This window comes from Staurois parvus, unplaced genomic scaffold (genome assembly GCF_062004578.1).
Source record: "Staurois parvus isolate SC_StPar_1 unplaced genomic scaffold, SC_StPar_1.0 ptg000457l, whole genome shotgun sequence".
NCBI classification, from domain to species: domain Eukaryota; kingdom Metazoa; phylum Chordata; class Amphibia; order Anura; family Ranidae; genus Staurois; species Staurois parvus.
The window spans coordinates 1,094,104-1,111,971 of record NW_028318253.1 but is presented as its reverse complement, the minus strand read 5'-3'; the positions used below and the strand labels follow the sequence as shown (position 1 = coordinate 1,111,971).

The 17,868-nt window shown below is 43.6% G+C and overlaps 1 protein-coding gene across 1 annotated transcript in view; it reads left to right on the top strand.

Moving 5' to 3' along the window:
• The window catches only part of XRCC1 (X-ray repair cross complementing 1), a 52,111-nt gene extending 34,297 nt beyond the window's left edge, over window positions 1-17,814 (top strand). Inside the window, exons 11-18 of the mRNA XM_089688868.1 lie at window positions 2,746-2,862; window positions 6,076-6,163; window positions 7,234-7,405; window positions 8,189-8,246; window positions 9,538-9,674; window positions 11,478-11,568; window positions 12,508-12,583; window positions 15,151-17,814. Of these exons, the coding sequence (XP_089544994.1) occupies window positions 2,746-2,862; window positions 6,076-6,163; window positions 7,234-7,405; window positions 8,189-8,246; window positions 9,538-9,674; window positions 11,478-11,568; window positions 12,508-12,583; window positions 15,151-15,264 (853 nt within the window). The 3' untranslated portion in view covers window positions 15,265-17,814. The remainder of the gene's footprint in view (window positions 1-2,745; window positions 2,863-6,075; window positions 6,164-7,233; window positions 7,406-8,188; window positions 8,247-9,537; window positions 9,675-11,477; window positions 11,569-12,507; window positions 12,584-15,150) is intronic.
• Window positions 17,815-17,868: the final 54 nt, after the last annotated feature.

Genomic DNA, 17,868 nt, shown 5'->3' with positions numbered 1-17,868 from the left:
TTAGGCAAAAGGGGAACCCCCATCGGTAAGAAACACTCACTACACGTAGGGCATCCAACAGAGTGCGTACTTTGCATTTCTGCATGCGAGTTCTCCAAGAAAGGTCTGGAAAGAGAGATGTTAGTACCATCAAAGTCAATTTTCGGTTTGTCACAGGCTGCTCTCATAATCTCCTCTTTCACTGAATGTTTATGTAATCGGCATATAACATCCCAAGGCCTGTCAGCAGCTTGGGGGTTCTGAGTAAGGCTCTGTGAACCCTATTGAACTCAATGGTCTCCGGTGCTGAGTTGCCCAGGAGTTGGTGAAATATGCCTTGATCTGTGTGTGACAGGTCATTGGCCCAAGTGGCTTCCGGCAGACCCCTAATGCGAATATTTTGCCGTTGGTTCCTGTTTTCGTAGTCATCAATCTGATCTAGGAGGGAGTTTAACATATCCTCATGGCGTTTAGCGGTCTCATGCAAAGCTCTCATGCAAACCAGTGATAGTATGTAGAGAGTCCGCTTGTCCTATCTCCAGGCCATCAACTCTGTACACCAGTGCCACTGTGTCCTCACGTATCCCCTCAATTGCTTGCTTAAAGGAGTTTTCAGCTGAGGCTATCAGTTGCTGTATATCTGCCCTAGTAGGGAGGGCGCTGATGTTTTCCCTTAAGTCCCAGTCATGTTCCACAGCATCTATTTCCAATTGTGGGGAGAATCTGCCTGCCGAATGCATGAAGAGTAAGGGGCTCTGGCACAGTACCTGAGGGATGGCGAACGGTGCAGGGGAACTGCTGCTGCAGTCTGATGGGGAACACTGGGTCTCCTCATGGTTGTGCGCCTGGAGCTATCCGTGAGCGGGCCCAAGGAGTGGAGACCGCTGGAGCAGGATCCACCACCGCTGGGAGGTCAGGCAGCATTTAGGAGGCATGCCCGGGAGTGTTAGCTGAGGCTGGGGAGCACTGCTATAGCTGTTAATATTAAAATATATATCAGTGATGCACCCTAATATTGTATATTTGAACCAAAGAAAGACCTAAGAATGGGGACTTTTGAGGCGCAACATAGACATAAAAACATAATTTATTGTGTTTCAGAATCCAATATATGTGACATCTTTATTTCACATCAACAATACTGAATCGTATAAAAAGTGAAAAGTTTACAACATCAGGGAACAGCATATCTCTTCTCATATGATCCAATTCTTTATAAACTTTAGGCTCATTCTTTTTAGGCTTGAGCTCAATGTGTTTCATGGGCTTGATCCATCATCATATAGACATTTAACTACTAATATAAACAAAAACAAGAACATACAGTCAAAAATTTATATTTTCCAATTCTGGTTAAATAGAGTATCATATTGCAGGTGCACGGGGGGAGGAGAAAAACCAGGGGGCCAAACCCCCTGGGGACCCAAAGGGGACGATGGAATACGAGCCGCATTGTATATGCATAAATCTAAATATTTGAATAAACATTACCTCCAAATAGATCAAATGGTTTCAAACATTCTAATTGGTGTAGGGATGCTCTAGCCACGAACCTACGCTGGCTTCTATTTGTATGCTCTTCATACCGCAAAATCTTTTCCTAAATGTTAAATATATCATTTAAAGCCAACGAATACATTCACAGAGTATTAGGAGCAGGAAAACATATAAATTGTATCCAACACCCACCTCTACAAATACACCCGCTCCATGGCGACATATTAGAAAACAACTTCTTCAACAGGAGTGGTGGGTGCATAGAGCATTGTGAGCATTGTGTAAGTGTGACACATACAGGTATTTATTGCCTTTTTATCCCAGTACTCAATTACATTCTTTTCACGTCCAATTCTCCTCCAAAGACCAGCTCCATGTTCGCAAGGTTCAGCATCTACTTCTGCACTAAGATGTGGGCTCATAGATGGGCCAGTTGTACAAATGCTTGGGTCTGCACAGTACGCTATATTGTTATTGGTTTATTTTTTGTTAAAATGTGAATGATCACTGGGGAGATGGAAGAAATGATTTGTCTTGCTTGCAGCAGACTGGTGACATCATTATTCCAACATGCTTCTCTCTGCCTAGTAAATCACCTGACTGGCGCTCGAGGATTGCTTTTTAATGGAAAAAGATTCTGTTGCTGTACATTGACACATGTAAGAAATTTATTCAAGCAAACATGTAATTTGCTGATCAGCGTGCTTTAATTACCAAGTGAGCAGATACAAGATGACTACTATTAAAGTGGTTGTAAAACTCAGACATGAAATATAAACAAAGAATATCCCTCTATAGTGTACTTGTCGCAATCCAGAGCATTATGTGTCATTTCTGTCTGTTGCCGCCTTCCTCTAGTAAAAGCACGAATTACTTCTGACAGGTTTTTCTGACAACAAATGAAAAATGGTGACAGGAGGGCACAGCCTGTGATTGAAAGCCTCAGCTCTGTTCCTGTTTGTTGCGTGAAGGGGGTGTGTCCCTTCCCTCCAACCAGCTCTCAGAGCTCTCCTCACTGATTTAACTTCAGCTCCTTGCTCTGTGATTTTCAGAGTTGAGAGATCGTGTGTAAATTCTGCACTTTGAATGGATGTAGGGGACAGACGGTATAGATAAGCAGGTGACACCTATATAAGAGGATTTGTTTAATCTCTGTGCATCACCTGAGGACAGACACTTCACTGGGTATATGTAAGGGTTTACAAGCACTTTAATTTGTGTTACTTGTCAGTACTTGTACAGCCAATATTTTTTTTTATCCATTTCTAGATGTGCCTTTGCCAATACCCCAAAATACAGCCAGGTAAAAGCAGCAGGAGGAATCATTGTGAGGAAAGAATGGGTCATGGACTGCTACCGGTCAAAGCAACGTTTACCTTATAAAAAGTAAGTCTGTCTCTTTTTGTTATTAGATGGACTTTCAAACTAAAGTGTAATGCATACCTATTTTATCTTTCCTTGTTCCACACTCCCCCCGATCAGCATGCAATTAAAATGTTGAGATCAAAACTTAAAATTTTCAATATATACCTCTTGTTAGAGTCAGTATAGTCATTGCTGGGTCTCTTCGCTCATATATGTACTGCAGTAAGATAGTTACATAGTTAGTCTGGCTAAAAAAAAGACAAAAGTCCATCCAGTTCAACCAAAGAAAAAAAAGAAAGTTATCCTATACCCACCATTGATCCAGAGGAAAGCAAAAAAAAAAACAGCAAAGCACGATCCAATTTGCTCCTGCAGGGAAAAAATTCCTTCCTGATCCCCTGAGAGGAAATCAGATATTCCCTGGATCAACCTTACCTATAAATGTTAGTATCCAGTTATATTCTGTGGATCTAGGAAAGAATCCAGGACTTTTTTAAAGCAATCCACTGAGCTGGCCAGAACCAACTCTTGAGGGAGTCTATTCCACGTTTTCACAGCTTTCTCTGTGAAGAAACCTTTATGTATTTGGAGATTAAATTTCTTTTCCTCCAGACGTAAAGAGTGCCCCCTTGTCCTCTGTGATGACCTCAGGGTGAATAACTCTACACCAAGTCCACTATATGGACCACTGATGTATTTATACATGTTCATCATATCCCCCCTTAAAGTGTTACTAAACCCACAACAGTACAATCAGTCTGTATATGCAGTAAAGCATGCTTGTTATACTCACTGTGGAGCCTAAGGCGTTATCCTGTGCATTGTGTAAAAAGGCTGTTTGAGCTTTTCTTCTCTGCCCCTCCTCTTGTTGAAATGTCCACACGATACAGACTGAATCCATAGTCGCGTGCACATGCTCAGTTTGGTGTGTAATGCTAGAGAGGTTTTTTTTTTTTTTTCTTGGAATGGTGCATGTGATCAGCACATTGCCAATCAGCACTGCCCAGACAAATCAGGGTCAGGGGTTTCACATCCTCCTATAGCACAAAGAAAACTTCTACAAGCTTTAACCAGTGCTCTGCTGAAGTCACAAGACTGCTCTAACTGGTAAAAGGTATTTAGCAGTTTATATTTATTAAAATAATTGCATTTCCATGTTCTGTGGGAGACCAGATATAGTGAAGGCAGGGTCCGGGGAGAGCAGATATAGTGAATGCAGGGTCCGGGGAGAGCAGATATAGTGAATGCAGGGTCCGGGGAGACCAGATATAGTGAATGCAGGGTCCGGGGAGACCAGATATAGTGAATGCAGGGTCCGGGGAGACCAGATATAGTGAATGCAGGGTCCGGGGAGACAGGATATAGTGAATGCAGGGTACGGGGAGAGCAGATATAGTGAATGCAGGATCCGGGGAGACCAGATATAGTGAATGCAGGGTCCGGGGAGACAGGATATAGTGAATGCAGGGTCCGGTGAGACCAGATATAGTGAATGCAGGGTCCTGGGTTTAGTATCACTTTAATCTCTTCTCACAAGAGAATAAATTCAGTTCCTCTAATCTTTCCTCATAGCTGATCTCCTCCATGCCTCTTATCAGTTTGGTTGCCCTTCTCTGCTCTCCAGTTCCCCAATGTTCTTTTTGTGAATTGGTGCCCAAAGCTGAACTGCATAATCCTGATGAGGTGTTACTAATGATTTGTACCGGGGAAATTATATCTCTCTCTCTCTCTGGAGTCTATACCTCTTTTAATACAAGAGAGGATTTTGCTCACTTTAGAAACCGCAGCTTGGCATTGCATGCCATTATTAAGCTTGTGATCTACCAGAACTCCCAGATCCTTCTCCACCATTGATTCCCCCAGTTGTACCCCCCTAGTATGTATGATGCATGCATATTATTAGCCCCCAAGTGCATAACCTTACATTTATCAACATTAAACCTCATTTGCCACATAGTTGCCCAATTAAACAGTGCATTGAGGTTATCCTGTATTTGTGTTTGATGGAAGGGGCTGGCAGGTTCACAGCATCCTGCTGCAAACCTTCTTTTAAGAGCCCTCCCAAGCAGTGGATTGCCTCTTAAGACGGGTCATGTAATTGTTGGCCACCTTGATGATCGGGCTTGTAGGCAGCTCCCCTGTCTTCACTGCAGTCTCAGCCTGGTGAGTTGGCTTGAGGAGTGGGCATTGCTAGGCAGACTGCATTTGGACTACAAAGTGAAACAAAAAGCGCACCAACCTTGCGCATTACCTCAATAAACTGTGATTTTATTAAATTGAGAATAATACTCACAAACAACGAAGTAAATCAAACATATAGGTCCTCAAGCATGTAGGTCCCGCACAACCTTCTATGCATTGGTGGTCGCATTTTCTCAAGTTCTGTTTCCATCCATCCACCCTTGCTCTGGGTCTTAGAACACAGGAGAGGTTGTTTCTGTTTAGACTGCATTTGCATGCAGACCGCCCTAGGTAACGCACTTAATGCTGGGAATGGTTAATAGCTCTGAAAGCTGATTGCTGGCAGGGACACTGAGGATCGGGAGGAGAAGGTTCTGATAGCACTTTAATCATCCAGCCCAAAAATGAGGTGAGGGCAAGATAGTTGCTGCAGCTTCTAAGGCTTGTATGGAAGTTTCAGTGTGCAGGGAAATGAGACTAATAACTTTTAACACAGGAAAGGACTTTCTACAAGTGTGCAAAATGAAAGGTAACGCTGGAGTTCCATCTTTAACCCCTTCACACCGGATTGTCCTGGCGTGAAGAGGAGTTCCTGCGCCGGGAGGTGGGCGGGACGGGGCAGGGATTAGTGTCATGTGGCCGCCGTGACGTCACGGCCGGTCACATGATCGGGAAAAGTCCCAGTGGAAAGAGCGGACCAGGACCTTTCTGTGAGTACCGCACATGTGTGCTGGGAGCGCGCAGGGCACGCACTCTCAGCACATATGTTTTTTGTTACATGAATGCAAATGTGCGGCCGCTCAGCGTCTAGGCCCAGACGCCGGGAGGCGGCACATTTGCATGCAGCCGGCGTAAAGGGGTTAAGTAAGCAAACAACTTTTATGGCTTTAGTGCAGTCACAGTAAACTGTATGGTGGATGGCATGAGAACCCCACTGATTGGTTTCACTTGAACTAGTAATAGGGACAGACCAATCTCCATATACATTAATAGCCATGAATATCCCCATTAAGAGAAGTACAGAGAATATTTGATGTACTGTTCTCATTCCAGATATTTGATGGATGGTGTTGAAAGCAGCACTGAAGATGACAGTGAGGAGGACTCTCCACCCCGACCAAAAGCCACAACACACAGACCAGTAAGTATCCTCAGTATCTAGCATATCTTATTTCTTTAGCCTGTATCTGCAGCAATGTGCATGCCATTCCTGCTGACAGCTTGCTTCTTATGTCCAGTACACATTTTTATCCTTCGCTTTTAAACCCTAATCTGAAGAGCATCACTATCAGTAGGCATTTACTAAGCATTTTAAAAAGGAACTGAACTAGTTTCTCAAAGCAAAAGTGAAACAATCTTTGTTTTACAAATAAATATTTAATACGGGGTAAACCCATGACAAACGATCCCCAGAAAACTAAGGGACTTTCTAAAGACATAGCAGAAGCTCTTTTTTTTGTTTGCTTTTTTTGAACAGTGGTTTCTAGTCGAATGTTTGCACAGAGCTATATGGCAAGAAGGGGAGGAGTGACTGCTTGGAAATAATATGTGTAAATTCTTGCTTGAGATGCTAAGGTCTATAAAAACAAAATACTCATGCAATGTTTCATAGTAACCTGACAGCTAAAATAATGAAAATACATACAAATCCACTACAAATTCACTTCAAAACAATATTAACATTTCTTGTCCAAGCCCAATCATGACTGGTTCTTTTTGGCCAAGGGAAAGAGAATGTATTTTTATGATGTAGGTTGTAGAGGCTGATAGATGAGCTGTCATCTTAAAGTCCAGCCAGATCACTTCAGGATGGATCCTTTTGCAGGTATAGTGATGTAAACAATATAAATAAGCTCCTATACTTTTTAAAATCCAGCACCGCACTGTATCATTCTGCTTTGCACATGCTCACTTTCTCTTTATTTTGCAGTGCTGTGCTGAATTTGTAGGGGCCAATCTGCTAACAGCCTAAAGATTTACTGCTGTTCAGGAGCTCTGAGCTTCAGGAAAATGGCAACCTCCATTAATAAGAAACAAACAATGCTGGAGGCAATTTACAGCACACACTCATTTTGGTAGCAAAATTATTAATGTGGAATGTATGTTACTGGCTAAAGAACATTATTTTTATCAAGTTGTTATGGGTAAAGTTCCCCTTTTATTCATCCTTCATGTTGTGTTCCTATCTTGTGTTTTTCACTTTGATATCAGAATCCAGAAAACAGCCGGACAAACCACAAGACTCAGGGGTCCAGCCCAGCTAAGGCCCAGCCAGCTAAAATAGCAGTCAAAGAGGAGGATAGTGAGGAAGAGGAGGAGGAGAAACCCAAGAGACCAACAGAGGAGGATTTGTTTGGAGCATCTACAGATGAGGAGGATATGGGTGAGACTCCTTATACTATTTATTCTCCCCATTCTTAAAGTGGTTGTAAAGGCTCAAGGTTTTCCATGCATGAAGGTAAAAAACCTTCTGTGTGCAGCAGTGCCACCAGCCCCCTCAATACTTTCATGAGCTCCATCGTGATCCAGCAATGTGAATGACAGCCTCCACTGTTCTGGGTCTCTGCCTCCTCATTGGCTGAGACAGCAAGTGGGAGCCACTGGCTCCTGCTGCTGTCAATCACAGCCAGTCAGCCAGTGAGGAGGGGCCAAGCCGCGGCTCCATGTCCACTGAGCAGTGGGTGCCCCCATAGCAAGCTGCTTGCTGTGGGGGCATCCGACAGACAGGAGATCCTGCGGGGGGACCCAAGAAGAGGAGAATCCAGGCTGCTCTGTCCATAACCACTGCATACAGCTGGTAAGTATAGAGATGTTTGTTATTTTACGAAAAAAAAAATTAACCTTTAGAATTGCTTTAAAGCACGTGTTTCACTAAATTTACAATTCAGTTTCTTTTCTTTCCTCCCCTCTCCCTTTACATAATTTCCTACTATTTTCCCTCCTGGCAAGACTGGGGAAGGCCGGGATGTAAATTTGACTTACCTCTGTGACTTTATGGTCAGCATTTAATATTGAATGACTTTGATGAAAGTTTTTGGATCACTGGCATTGAAAACTTCTATTTCCACCCTAGCACTTACAGTACCTCCGACTTTGGCCTTAGAGCTCATGTTGACTAAACTCTTTGCAAGCTGTTGACACCTCTGTCGGCCTCTGATTGTTACAGGTGGAAGACGCTGTGATGAAGAGGACTCAGGTGGTGATACAGAGGATGAGCTGAGGAAGTAAGTATAATGTCCTCTGCTGGAAAGTATTGGCACTTGGGAAAGAATTTGGGGGTTATGTCTTTAAATATGACCTCATTATGACATCTAATAGGATGATGTCACTGCCTGCACTACAAAAGTGAGGGAAATGGGAGTATAGCATATAACTATTTTTCCCCCCACAGGTACTTTATGTAGTGCTTTATGGAATGGAAAGAAGGGGGCACCTTGAATAAGTGGACTTGGCCACTAAGGTCTGCTTTAAAGTAAAGTTACATATATAACTATGTTGCCCTATGTAGTAACCATCAGTTTTCTTATAAGATAATTGAAGGACAATGACAATAGCTAATTTGGTATTAGGGGAGGTGACATTTTTTCTCTTAGGGTCCTTTCAGATAGGGCGCTCAGCTCTGTTCAGCAAGTAATCCGTGAGCAGAGCCCCTGCTGATTTGGAGCAGAACAGGGCAAGAGTCAGCTTTGCGACATCTGTGCCTGTTCAGTTTTTCATCGTCCTTTTGACCAGAAAACTGGCCAACTTTTATCGATTTTATGGGCAGCCTGATGTGAATGGTGTAAAAGTATCTATTTACATTAGGCTGCCTCCAATCCATCACATTGGGGTCTGGAAAAACAGACAAGGTCAATTCTCTGACATTCATTGACAGACACAGCTCTTCTAATTTTTGACCATAGGGTTATATCGCCACCTACAGTAGTAGGACACTGGTCAGAAAAGACTCTGACCTCTTACGGTGGTTCCATGCCCTGTACCTCAGGCATCCATTTAATTTTCCCTTCCCCTAAACAGTTATCCTGAGGGATATCAGCCTGCCTGGCTGAGGTGGAGTCGTGCGCTGGTTCTCTCTGGAGCGTCGACCAAACCTTTCCTGAGGCCTTCTGGTCAGGATCCTGTCAAACAATGTCACCAAAGTGACTGTTCTCCAACAGAGGGGCAAAAGTAGTATGGCAGCGACGCTAGAGGATTTTCACTTTTTGCAATGGACAGAACAATGTATGGCTCAAATCGCACTGCACAGACATTTGCATGTAATTCGCACAGGAATGCAGTCCAATTTCTGTGCGAATTACATGCGGTGTCCCTCACCACACACTGTGAACCCGGGCTAAATGGGCACAAGTTTGTTTACATTCACCTGCCCATAAACCTGCATGGAGCTTCCAATCAGATCTGCATGAAAAACTGAGAGGCAGACCTAATCGTAACACCTGTGTGAAAGAAGTTATAGTATGGCATCCTGGAGACAGTGTTTGATCTCATCCATCTGTGATATGTGATTACATTCAGGATGGAGGAGGAGAAGCTGAAAAGAGAAAAGAAGAGCTCTGCTCCAGAAGATGACAATCCATATGCTGGGTCTACAGATGAAAACACGGATGTAGAGGAGGAGCCAGAAGTGGACCTGCCCATTCCGGATCTTCCAGGTTGGAATAGCATGTGGGGCCACGTAACTGGCATATTATATTAAATATCCTTTCACTTTACAGTAAAAAAGAATCCTAAAACAGACATGTTTTGGCTTAAAGAATATCTTCACTTATGTTAAAAATTTACTTGCCAAATACATTTGCAGCATGGCCCATTTTGTAATTTAAAGCTGAACTAAACACAGTCAAAACACATATATGTGAGATTTGTACTTGACAATGGATTTGAATTTCTGTCCATCTAGTCCTGAGATTTACTTGGTGTCCTTACACAGCACAGCCTGGTAGATGACACCAGTAACTTTAAATGAATGCAGTGGTGTCCTCTCTCTTTTTTTCCAGCCTGCTGGCTGGACAGTGAATGAGCAGCAGCTGGCTGATGAGCTAATTTCTCTGCTCCTTTTTCCCATGAGCACTTTCCTTGTCAGCACATTTGCATTAATAACCCCTGGTTGGGTTCCATTTCTGCCCTTCCTTCTCCCATTTGGGTTCCATTTCTGCCCTTCCTTCTCCCATTTGGGTTCCATTTCTGCAGTTCCTTCTCCCATTTGGGTTCCATTTCTGCAGTTCCTTCTCCCATTTGGGTTCCATTTCTGCCCTTCCTTCTCCCAGTTGGGTTCCATTTCTGCCCTTTTTTCTCCCATTTGGGTTCCATTTCTGCCCTTTTTTCTCCCATTTGGGTTCCATTTCTGCCCTTTTTTCTCCCATTTGGGTTCCATTTCTTCCCTTTTTTCTCCCATTTGGGTTCCATTTCTGCCCTTCTCCCATTTGGGTTCCATTTCTGCCCTTCTCCCATTTGGGTTCCATTGCTGCCCTTCTCCCATTTGGGTTCCATTTCTGCCCTTCTCCCATTTGGGTTCCATTTCTGCCCTTCTCCCATTTGGGTTCCATTTCTGCCCTTCCTTCTCCCAGTTGGGTTCCATTTCTGCCCTTCTCCCAGTTGGGTTCCATTTCTGCCCTTCCTTCTCCCAGTTGGGTTCCATTTCTGCCCTTCCTTCTCCCATTTGGGTTCCATTTCTGCCCTTCCTTCTCCCAGTTGGGTTCCATTTCTGCCCTTCCTTCTCCAATTTGGGTTCCATTTCTGCCCTTCCTTCTCCCAGTTGGGTTCCATTTCTGCCCCTCCTTATCTGATACCAGGTCAAATTCAGGTACACACTCTGCTTGCATTTAAAAAAAAATACATCTCATGATGTAATAAAAAATACAGATCTGCATTCATTTGTTTCTTTTCCTGAAGTTCAGCTTTAAAGAATATGTAAACCTTTGTAAAACAATCCATTCAGTTTAAAATAGAAATGAAAGTCAAAACATTTGTGTATAGATCTAAAAAAAATTTTAAATACTTTTTTTCTCTTTTTCCTCTGTTCTCTGCTGCTGCGAGGGGGCATGTCAGCAGAAATCTGATCATTGGAGGAGAGCAGGCTGAGTTCCCAGCACAGCTAGAGAACTGACCACACTGTGCTCTCCTACCTAATGTAGTCAGTTTTTAAAGGGAAAGCAGAAACTGGCAGGAACACCAGGGATTTCACACAAAGGAATCAATACAAACAGAACAGGATACTTTTTCATACAAGTACATGGTACAGCAGGTACATATCAGGAATATGAAATGTTGGGTTTACATATTCTTTAAAGTACAATCCAGATTTTTTAAATGTTATTTTTAATCCCCTCAGCCCTGTGTTAGTAAAAGGCTGGATTTCTGATTTAATATTCTGACCCCCTCCTTGCTTAATATAACATCGAGAGTTCACCAATAGTTATTATTTTAATTTCAAAATTTTTCTTTTTGCAATACAGATCTCTTTGCTGGTAAACGTTTTTTCTTATATGGAGAATTTCCTCCATCTGAGCGCAGGATGCTCCAGCGATACATTGTGGCTTTTAATGGGTAAGTGTTCATTTAATTATTAATATACAGTATTTATAAAGCGCCAACAGTTCGCTCAGCGCTGTACATTACAATGGGAGACAATACATGAGACAGTACAATAACAATACAATGCGATACATGAGGGGTTCGAGGGCCCTGCTCCTTGGAGCTTACAATCTAGGAGGGAGGGGATAGTGGTACGGGAGGAATAGCTGTGGGGGATGGAGTGGTAGGAAGAGTGGAGGAGATCGGCGATTAGCAGAGAGCGGGGTAGGCTTCCCTGAAGAGGTGGGATTTCAGGGTGCGCCTAAAGGAGAGGAGAGTAGGTGATAGTCTGATGGATTGGGGTAGGGAGTTACAGAGGATGGGTGAAGTCCTGGAGGCGAGCCAGGGAGGAGATGACCAGGGAACTAGAGAGAAGGAGGTCTTGTGAGGAGCAGAAAGTACGTTTTGGGTGGTATTTGGATATCAGGTTGGTGATGTAGTTTGGGGCAGTGTTATGGACAGCTTTGTACATCAGTGTTAGCATTTTGAATTTGATCCGTTGGGCAATCGGAAGCCAGTGGAGGGATTGGCAGAGGGGGGTTGCGGAAACGGAGCGGTTGGTAAGGTGGATGAGTCTGGCTGCAGTATTCAGGATCGACTGTAGCGGGGATAGCCTGTGGTGGGGTAGGCCAGTGAGGAGGGAGTTGCAGTAGTCAAGTCGTGATATGATAAGGGAGTGAATGAGTTGCTTCGTAGTTTCCGGGGTTAGGAACAAATGTATTTTGGCGATGTTGCGGAGGTGGAGTCTACATGAGTTTGTCAACGATTGAACCTGGGGCTGGAAGGACATATTGGAGTCTAGGATGACACCAAGTATTAAAGCTACCAATTGCCAGCTAGATATAATTTACGGTTTGGTCAAATACATGTCGCCTTCCTTCTAATTCCATTTGTACTGTAATGTCTGTACAGGGAACTGGAGGAATACATGAATGACAAGGTCCAGTACGTGATAACGGCTCAGGAATGGGACGACAGCTTTGAAGATGTGAGTCCTCCTACCCAGTGTGTCGTCACGTCATTTAGAATACTCAAACCTGAAACCTCTCAACCACTTAACCTTTATGCTAAACGTCTCTATTCAAGCAATCTCAACACCGCGGCTGACCCCCATCCTTTTTATTTCCCACACCACACCTGCCCCCATCCTACCCCTTTGCTGTCCCCACCTCTCCCTCTGCATCAACACCTAACACCTGCATCTGTGCTTGCTGCCACTGTACTGACACATGCCTCAGCTCTCACTGCCACTGTACTAATGTGCACCTCTGTGGTCTTTGCCATTGCAGTGACTCCCCCCCTGTATTCAACCCATTCATTGAACAGGCGCATGTTTGTTAGTATGACCAACAAAAGAACCCTCAAAGTGATTCAGTAGCGCATAAAATATATAAATATGTAAATAAATAAGTGATCACTCAACATAAGTGAAAAAAATATATATAAAGTCTATAAAAAGTCTCTTCCACCAAATAAATCTTGAAATTCCCAAAAAGAAATCACCACGTGCAAAAGGATGACGTTCCCCCTTTCAGGTATACACTCACCGAATAGCCATGCCCCCCCATTCTCATGGTTGTCTGGAATCGCTTATTAAATAAATCCAGGTGGGAAGGAAATCAACCAGTATCGATATTGTTTCACTTTCCAAATTTTGGCAAATAAAAAGTCCATAAGTACTGCAGTGTGATGTAAAACAGTATCTATGGGCTTTTTATTTGCCAAAATTGTGTAAGTGGCTGTCTATTTATAGTGATTAAAGGTGTCATTTCGTACTGCACCATTGGGGTGTTTCTTTTCTGTTTCTACATGACCACTAATCCTGAGAGAGAAAGATTAATGAGAAGAAGAGTGTTATCTATGTTGCCATAAGCTCCTCATTATTAGGAATCTGTTAAATTGTGGAGTGGCGTGAGCTGATCATGGGAATGACAGATATGGAGATTGGAGGCTAAACAGAGAGGATTGAAACAATATCGATACTGATTTCCTTCCCACCTGGATTTATTTAACTACCTGCCGACCGCAGATAGCAAAATGACGGTTGCACTGCGGCCGGCCAGTTCTGGGTGGACGTCATATGACGTCCTCCCAGAACGCGCTCTCCTGCGCGCACCCGGCGATCTCCGTGATCGCTGTGTCCTACGGACACAGCTGATCACGTGACATGGTAAAAGGCCAATCACAGCGGCCTTTTACCACGTGATCAGCCGTGTCCAATGACATGCTGATCACCGGGAAATGCAAATGCCGGTTCCCGGCTGCACTTTCCTCGCGCTGTCAGATCGTGAGGAAAGTGCTGCCGAAAACCGGCAGTTGTCAGAGCGGGGATCGGCACTGATCATCAGGATCACTGATCATCAGTGCCCTGATGATCGGTGCCCAGCAGTGCCACACACAATTTCCGCCCACCTGTGCCCAGCAGTGCGCCCACCTGTGCCCAGCAGTGCCACCCACCTGTGCCCAGCAGTGCCACCCACCTGTGCCCACTCACCTGTGCCCAGTAGTGCCACCCACCTTGCCCACCCACCTGTGCCCACCAGTGCCCACCAGTTCCACCCACCTGTGCCCACCAGTGCCACCCATCAGTGCAGCCCAGCAGTGCTGCCAGTCAGTGCCACCAGTCAGTGCCCAGCGGTTGTGCCAGTCAGTGCCGCCAGTCAGTGCCCAGCAGTGATGTCAGTGCCACCTATCAGTGCTGTCTATCAGTACCCATTATCAGTGCCGCATATCAGTGCCACCTATCCGTGCCACCTCATTAGTGCTGCCTATCAGTGCCGCCTATCAGTGCTGCCTATCAGTGCCCATAAGTGCCGCCTATCAGTGCCCATCAGTGCTGCCTCATCAACGCACATCAGTGAAGGAGAAAAATTACCTGTTTGAAAAATTTTATAATAGAAACAAAGAAACTTTTTGTTTTTTTTTTCACATTTTTTTGCACTTTTTTTGCTTATAGCACAAAAAGTAAAGTGCCCAGCAGCGATTAAATACCACCAAAAGAAAGCTCTATTTGTGAGAAAAAAATGATAAAAATTTCATATGGGTACAATCTTGCATGACCGCGCAATTGTCATTCAAAGTGCGACAGCGCTGAAAGCTGAAAATTGGCCTGGTACATAAGGGGGTATAAGTGCCCGGTAGGCAAGTGGTTAATAAGTGATTCCAGGCAACTGTGAGAATGGGGGGCATGGCTATTCGGTGAGTGCATACCTGAAAGGGGGAACGCCATCCTTTTGCACGTGGTAATTTCTTTTTGGGAATTTCAAGATTTATTTGGTGGAAGAGACTTTTTATGGACTTTATATATATTTTTTTCACTTCTGTTGAGTGATCACTTATTCATTTATTCGCATATTTATATATTTTTTGCGCTACTGAATCACTTTGAGGGTTCATTTGTTGGTCATATTGATTATAATAGAAGTGGCAGCATTGTTCATTGCTATTTATATTTTATTTATTTATCATTTATTGCATCTAGCTCTAAAGTTTTTGTTAGTGTCATTTAGAATGCTCAGTAATGGCTTTCACTAACCTCCTCTTCTTCCTTGCCAGGCTCTCAATGAAAACTGTAATTTGTCATTTGTCCGTCCACGCTGGATCTACACCTGCAACGATCGACAAAAATGTGTCCCCCACCAGCCATATGTTGTGGTGCCACAGGCATAGCATATGTGGAGCTTTTGTATAGGTTCGCCATGTGGTATTGGCGGCACACCGTACTTTATGGTCAATTGTAGGTCACCCAAGCTAAGCCGTGTCCTGCTGACTCAACACTTAATGGACAAGCGTGATCCTTCCTTTACTTACCCATATGTGAGCAGTGGTTTGTGGCTATCGATTGATTGCAGTATGTATGGTTTACATGCCTCAGTTTGTTTTGTTTTTTTTTTGTTTTTTTGCTTATTTAAAATGGAATTCCAGTCAACAATGAGGATCACCCTGTGCTTCCTACTTCCTGTTTTGTACTATACTTTCAATTTACCTGTTGCTCCTGTGAGCTCCCAGTATTGGTCAAGAGAACTATTTCAGGGCTAACACATTTATATTGCCATCATTGATTTGCAGTTCAGGTTAGCTTTGTCAGCCCTCCGCATCTTCCACATCTAATTACATATGCACAATGATGCTGCCCTTTGGACGCCTCTTCCTACGTACAAACGTCCTCATTCATTAGGAAGCTCTGACAGTGCAGGACTGGCCCCCTATACCACCTCCCAGCTGTTGGTGACCAACCCAATTATTTGTAACTGAGGTAACCAGATGGGATAAATGATACAAAGGGGTTGGTTTACTAGAACTGGAGAGTGTAAAATCTGGTGCAGCTCTGCCTAAAAGCCAATCAGCTTCCAGTTTTTTTTTGTCAAAGCTTAACTGAACAAGCTGACGTTAGAACCTGATTGGCTACCATGCACAGCTGCACCAGATTTTTGCACTCTTCAGTTTTAGTAAATCAACCCTGAAATAGATCAGAGAGGCACTAGGTCTTCAACACTTATTCGTTCCAGAACACAAAAGGACCATAATTGTTCGATGAGTTGACTTACTGTGGTGAGGCTGCTCCCGTGGAGCAAGGCTACCCATTGTTGGGTCCCTAGAAAAGTAACTTAAAGTATGTATGTACGCCACTTGCACCGATCTAAGGGTGGAATAGTCTAGAATGCTTTCATTGTTCATAAAATGATTGTATACAGCAATCAACATGTTTCGGGGGGGGGTCAAACATGCTCCTCCTTTGTTAGGGCTCAGAAAGTTTGACTGCTTTAATGGACCTAGCTAAGTGGATACAAGATAGATCTGTTGTATTCTGCTTTGAAAGGTTACATAGGGGGGGCAGATTATGCTAGTGTTAACAGTTATCTGCCTATCTATGACCATCTCAGCACAGAAGGGAAGGTGGTGCTGATATGTTTACAAATGGCTTTTAAAAGCTATTTGTGTTTTGGGGGGACAGAGTCTGGCAAAAAATGGACCTTCTGTATACTGTGGAAGGTTCACTTATAGGGAGGATCTATATTGAGAAAATACACCTCCACCAAAGTGGAGTTTGTGACCTCACCACCCCACCTCACTGTCTTCTTCAACCAGAGAACACTGCATTCATTGAAAAAATGCAAGGTGTTCTCGGAATGGTGCCCATGCCGAGCGAGCATCCCCGTGTGGTCTCTCTGCAGCCGCGCAGCCACTTGGCATGGGACCTGGAAGACAGCCGTGATCACCGTAGGAGCGGAGGCCACTGCAGTGATTTTCAGCTTCAACAGGGATCACTAGATATGGAATATATATACTTGGATTGGTCCAAGCTATACATTTATTCCAATGCAAGTAGAATTACATTGCAGTGAAGTTATCCTGATCTTGTAATAAAATAAATGAATAGCTGGACTCTATCAGCGGTGTGATGCTTTGATCTGAGATCGCTTGAATTCCATCGCAAACCAAGGAATGTGTGGAGATCTTTTAGTGTGTAGAAGCCACCAGCCCTGAATCCAAACATCCTGTACAGCACTGGATAGTAACATCAATAGGGAAATTGTAATGTTCTAGTGCTACCTATGTACTCCTCCAGTGTAAGAATGAATCGCACCAAAGCATTGCACCACACGGCAACAAGGCTCTAAGGGTAGGACTATGCAGGTATGTTCAGGTACCTCTACTTTATACCTGATTTTTTCCAGCATGAGAGTCGCTAAAAAAAACAAGTGATTATTTGCAACTTCCAATTGCAATCCTGAACCAGTCCCACCAAAGCTATCATCTTTTAGGTATGTGGAAGAACGGTCCTTGCTGCTTATACAAACCAATCAGGTTCTTCCATTTTTGGTTTCCAATATAGTTTGTCAGAACACAGCCAGGCAATGGCAACAGGAAGTGTTCCTGTAATAAGTGGGGCCCATTGGTCTCTGTCTTAGTGACATCACTAATTCCTAGCGAATTGGCTGATTAGTTTCTTGGTTCATTGCTTAGTCCCCAATTTGTCTCCCTCCACTATGTGTGACAGTGAACTTCAGAAGCTAAGATACTGCAGATCCGGATCTATAATTGTACAAGTGGTTGTATTAGAAAAAACTGCGTTTGTGTATAATACTCTTCTGTGTGTGAAGGTTTGATAGCGTTTCCAGTTTATATTTGTGTGTTTGATGTGTAGCAAAATAATATTTTTAATCTGTAAAGAATGAATTTGTAGAATGTAAAAATAAATATCCTTTTGTCTGTTTACTCTGGAGAGTTTGTTTGAAACACTGGTTTATGATGATGTACTCCACAGGGGTT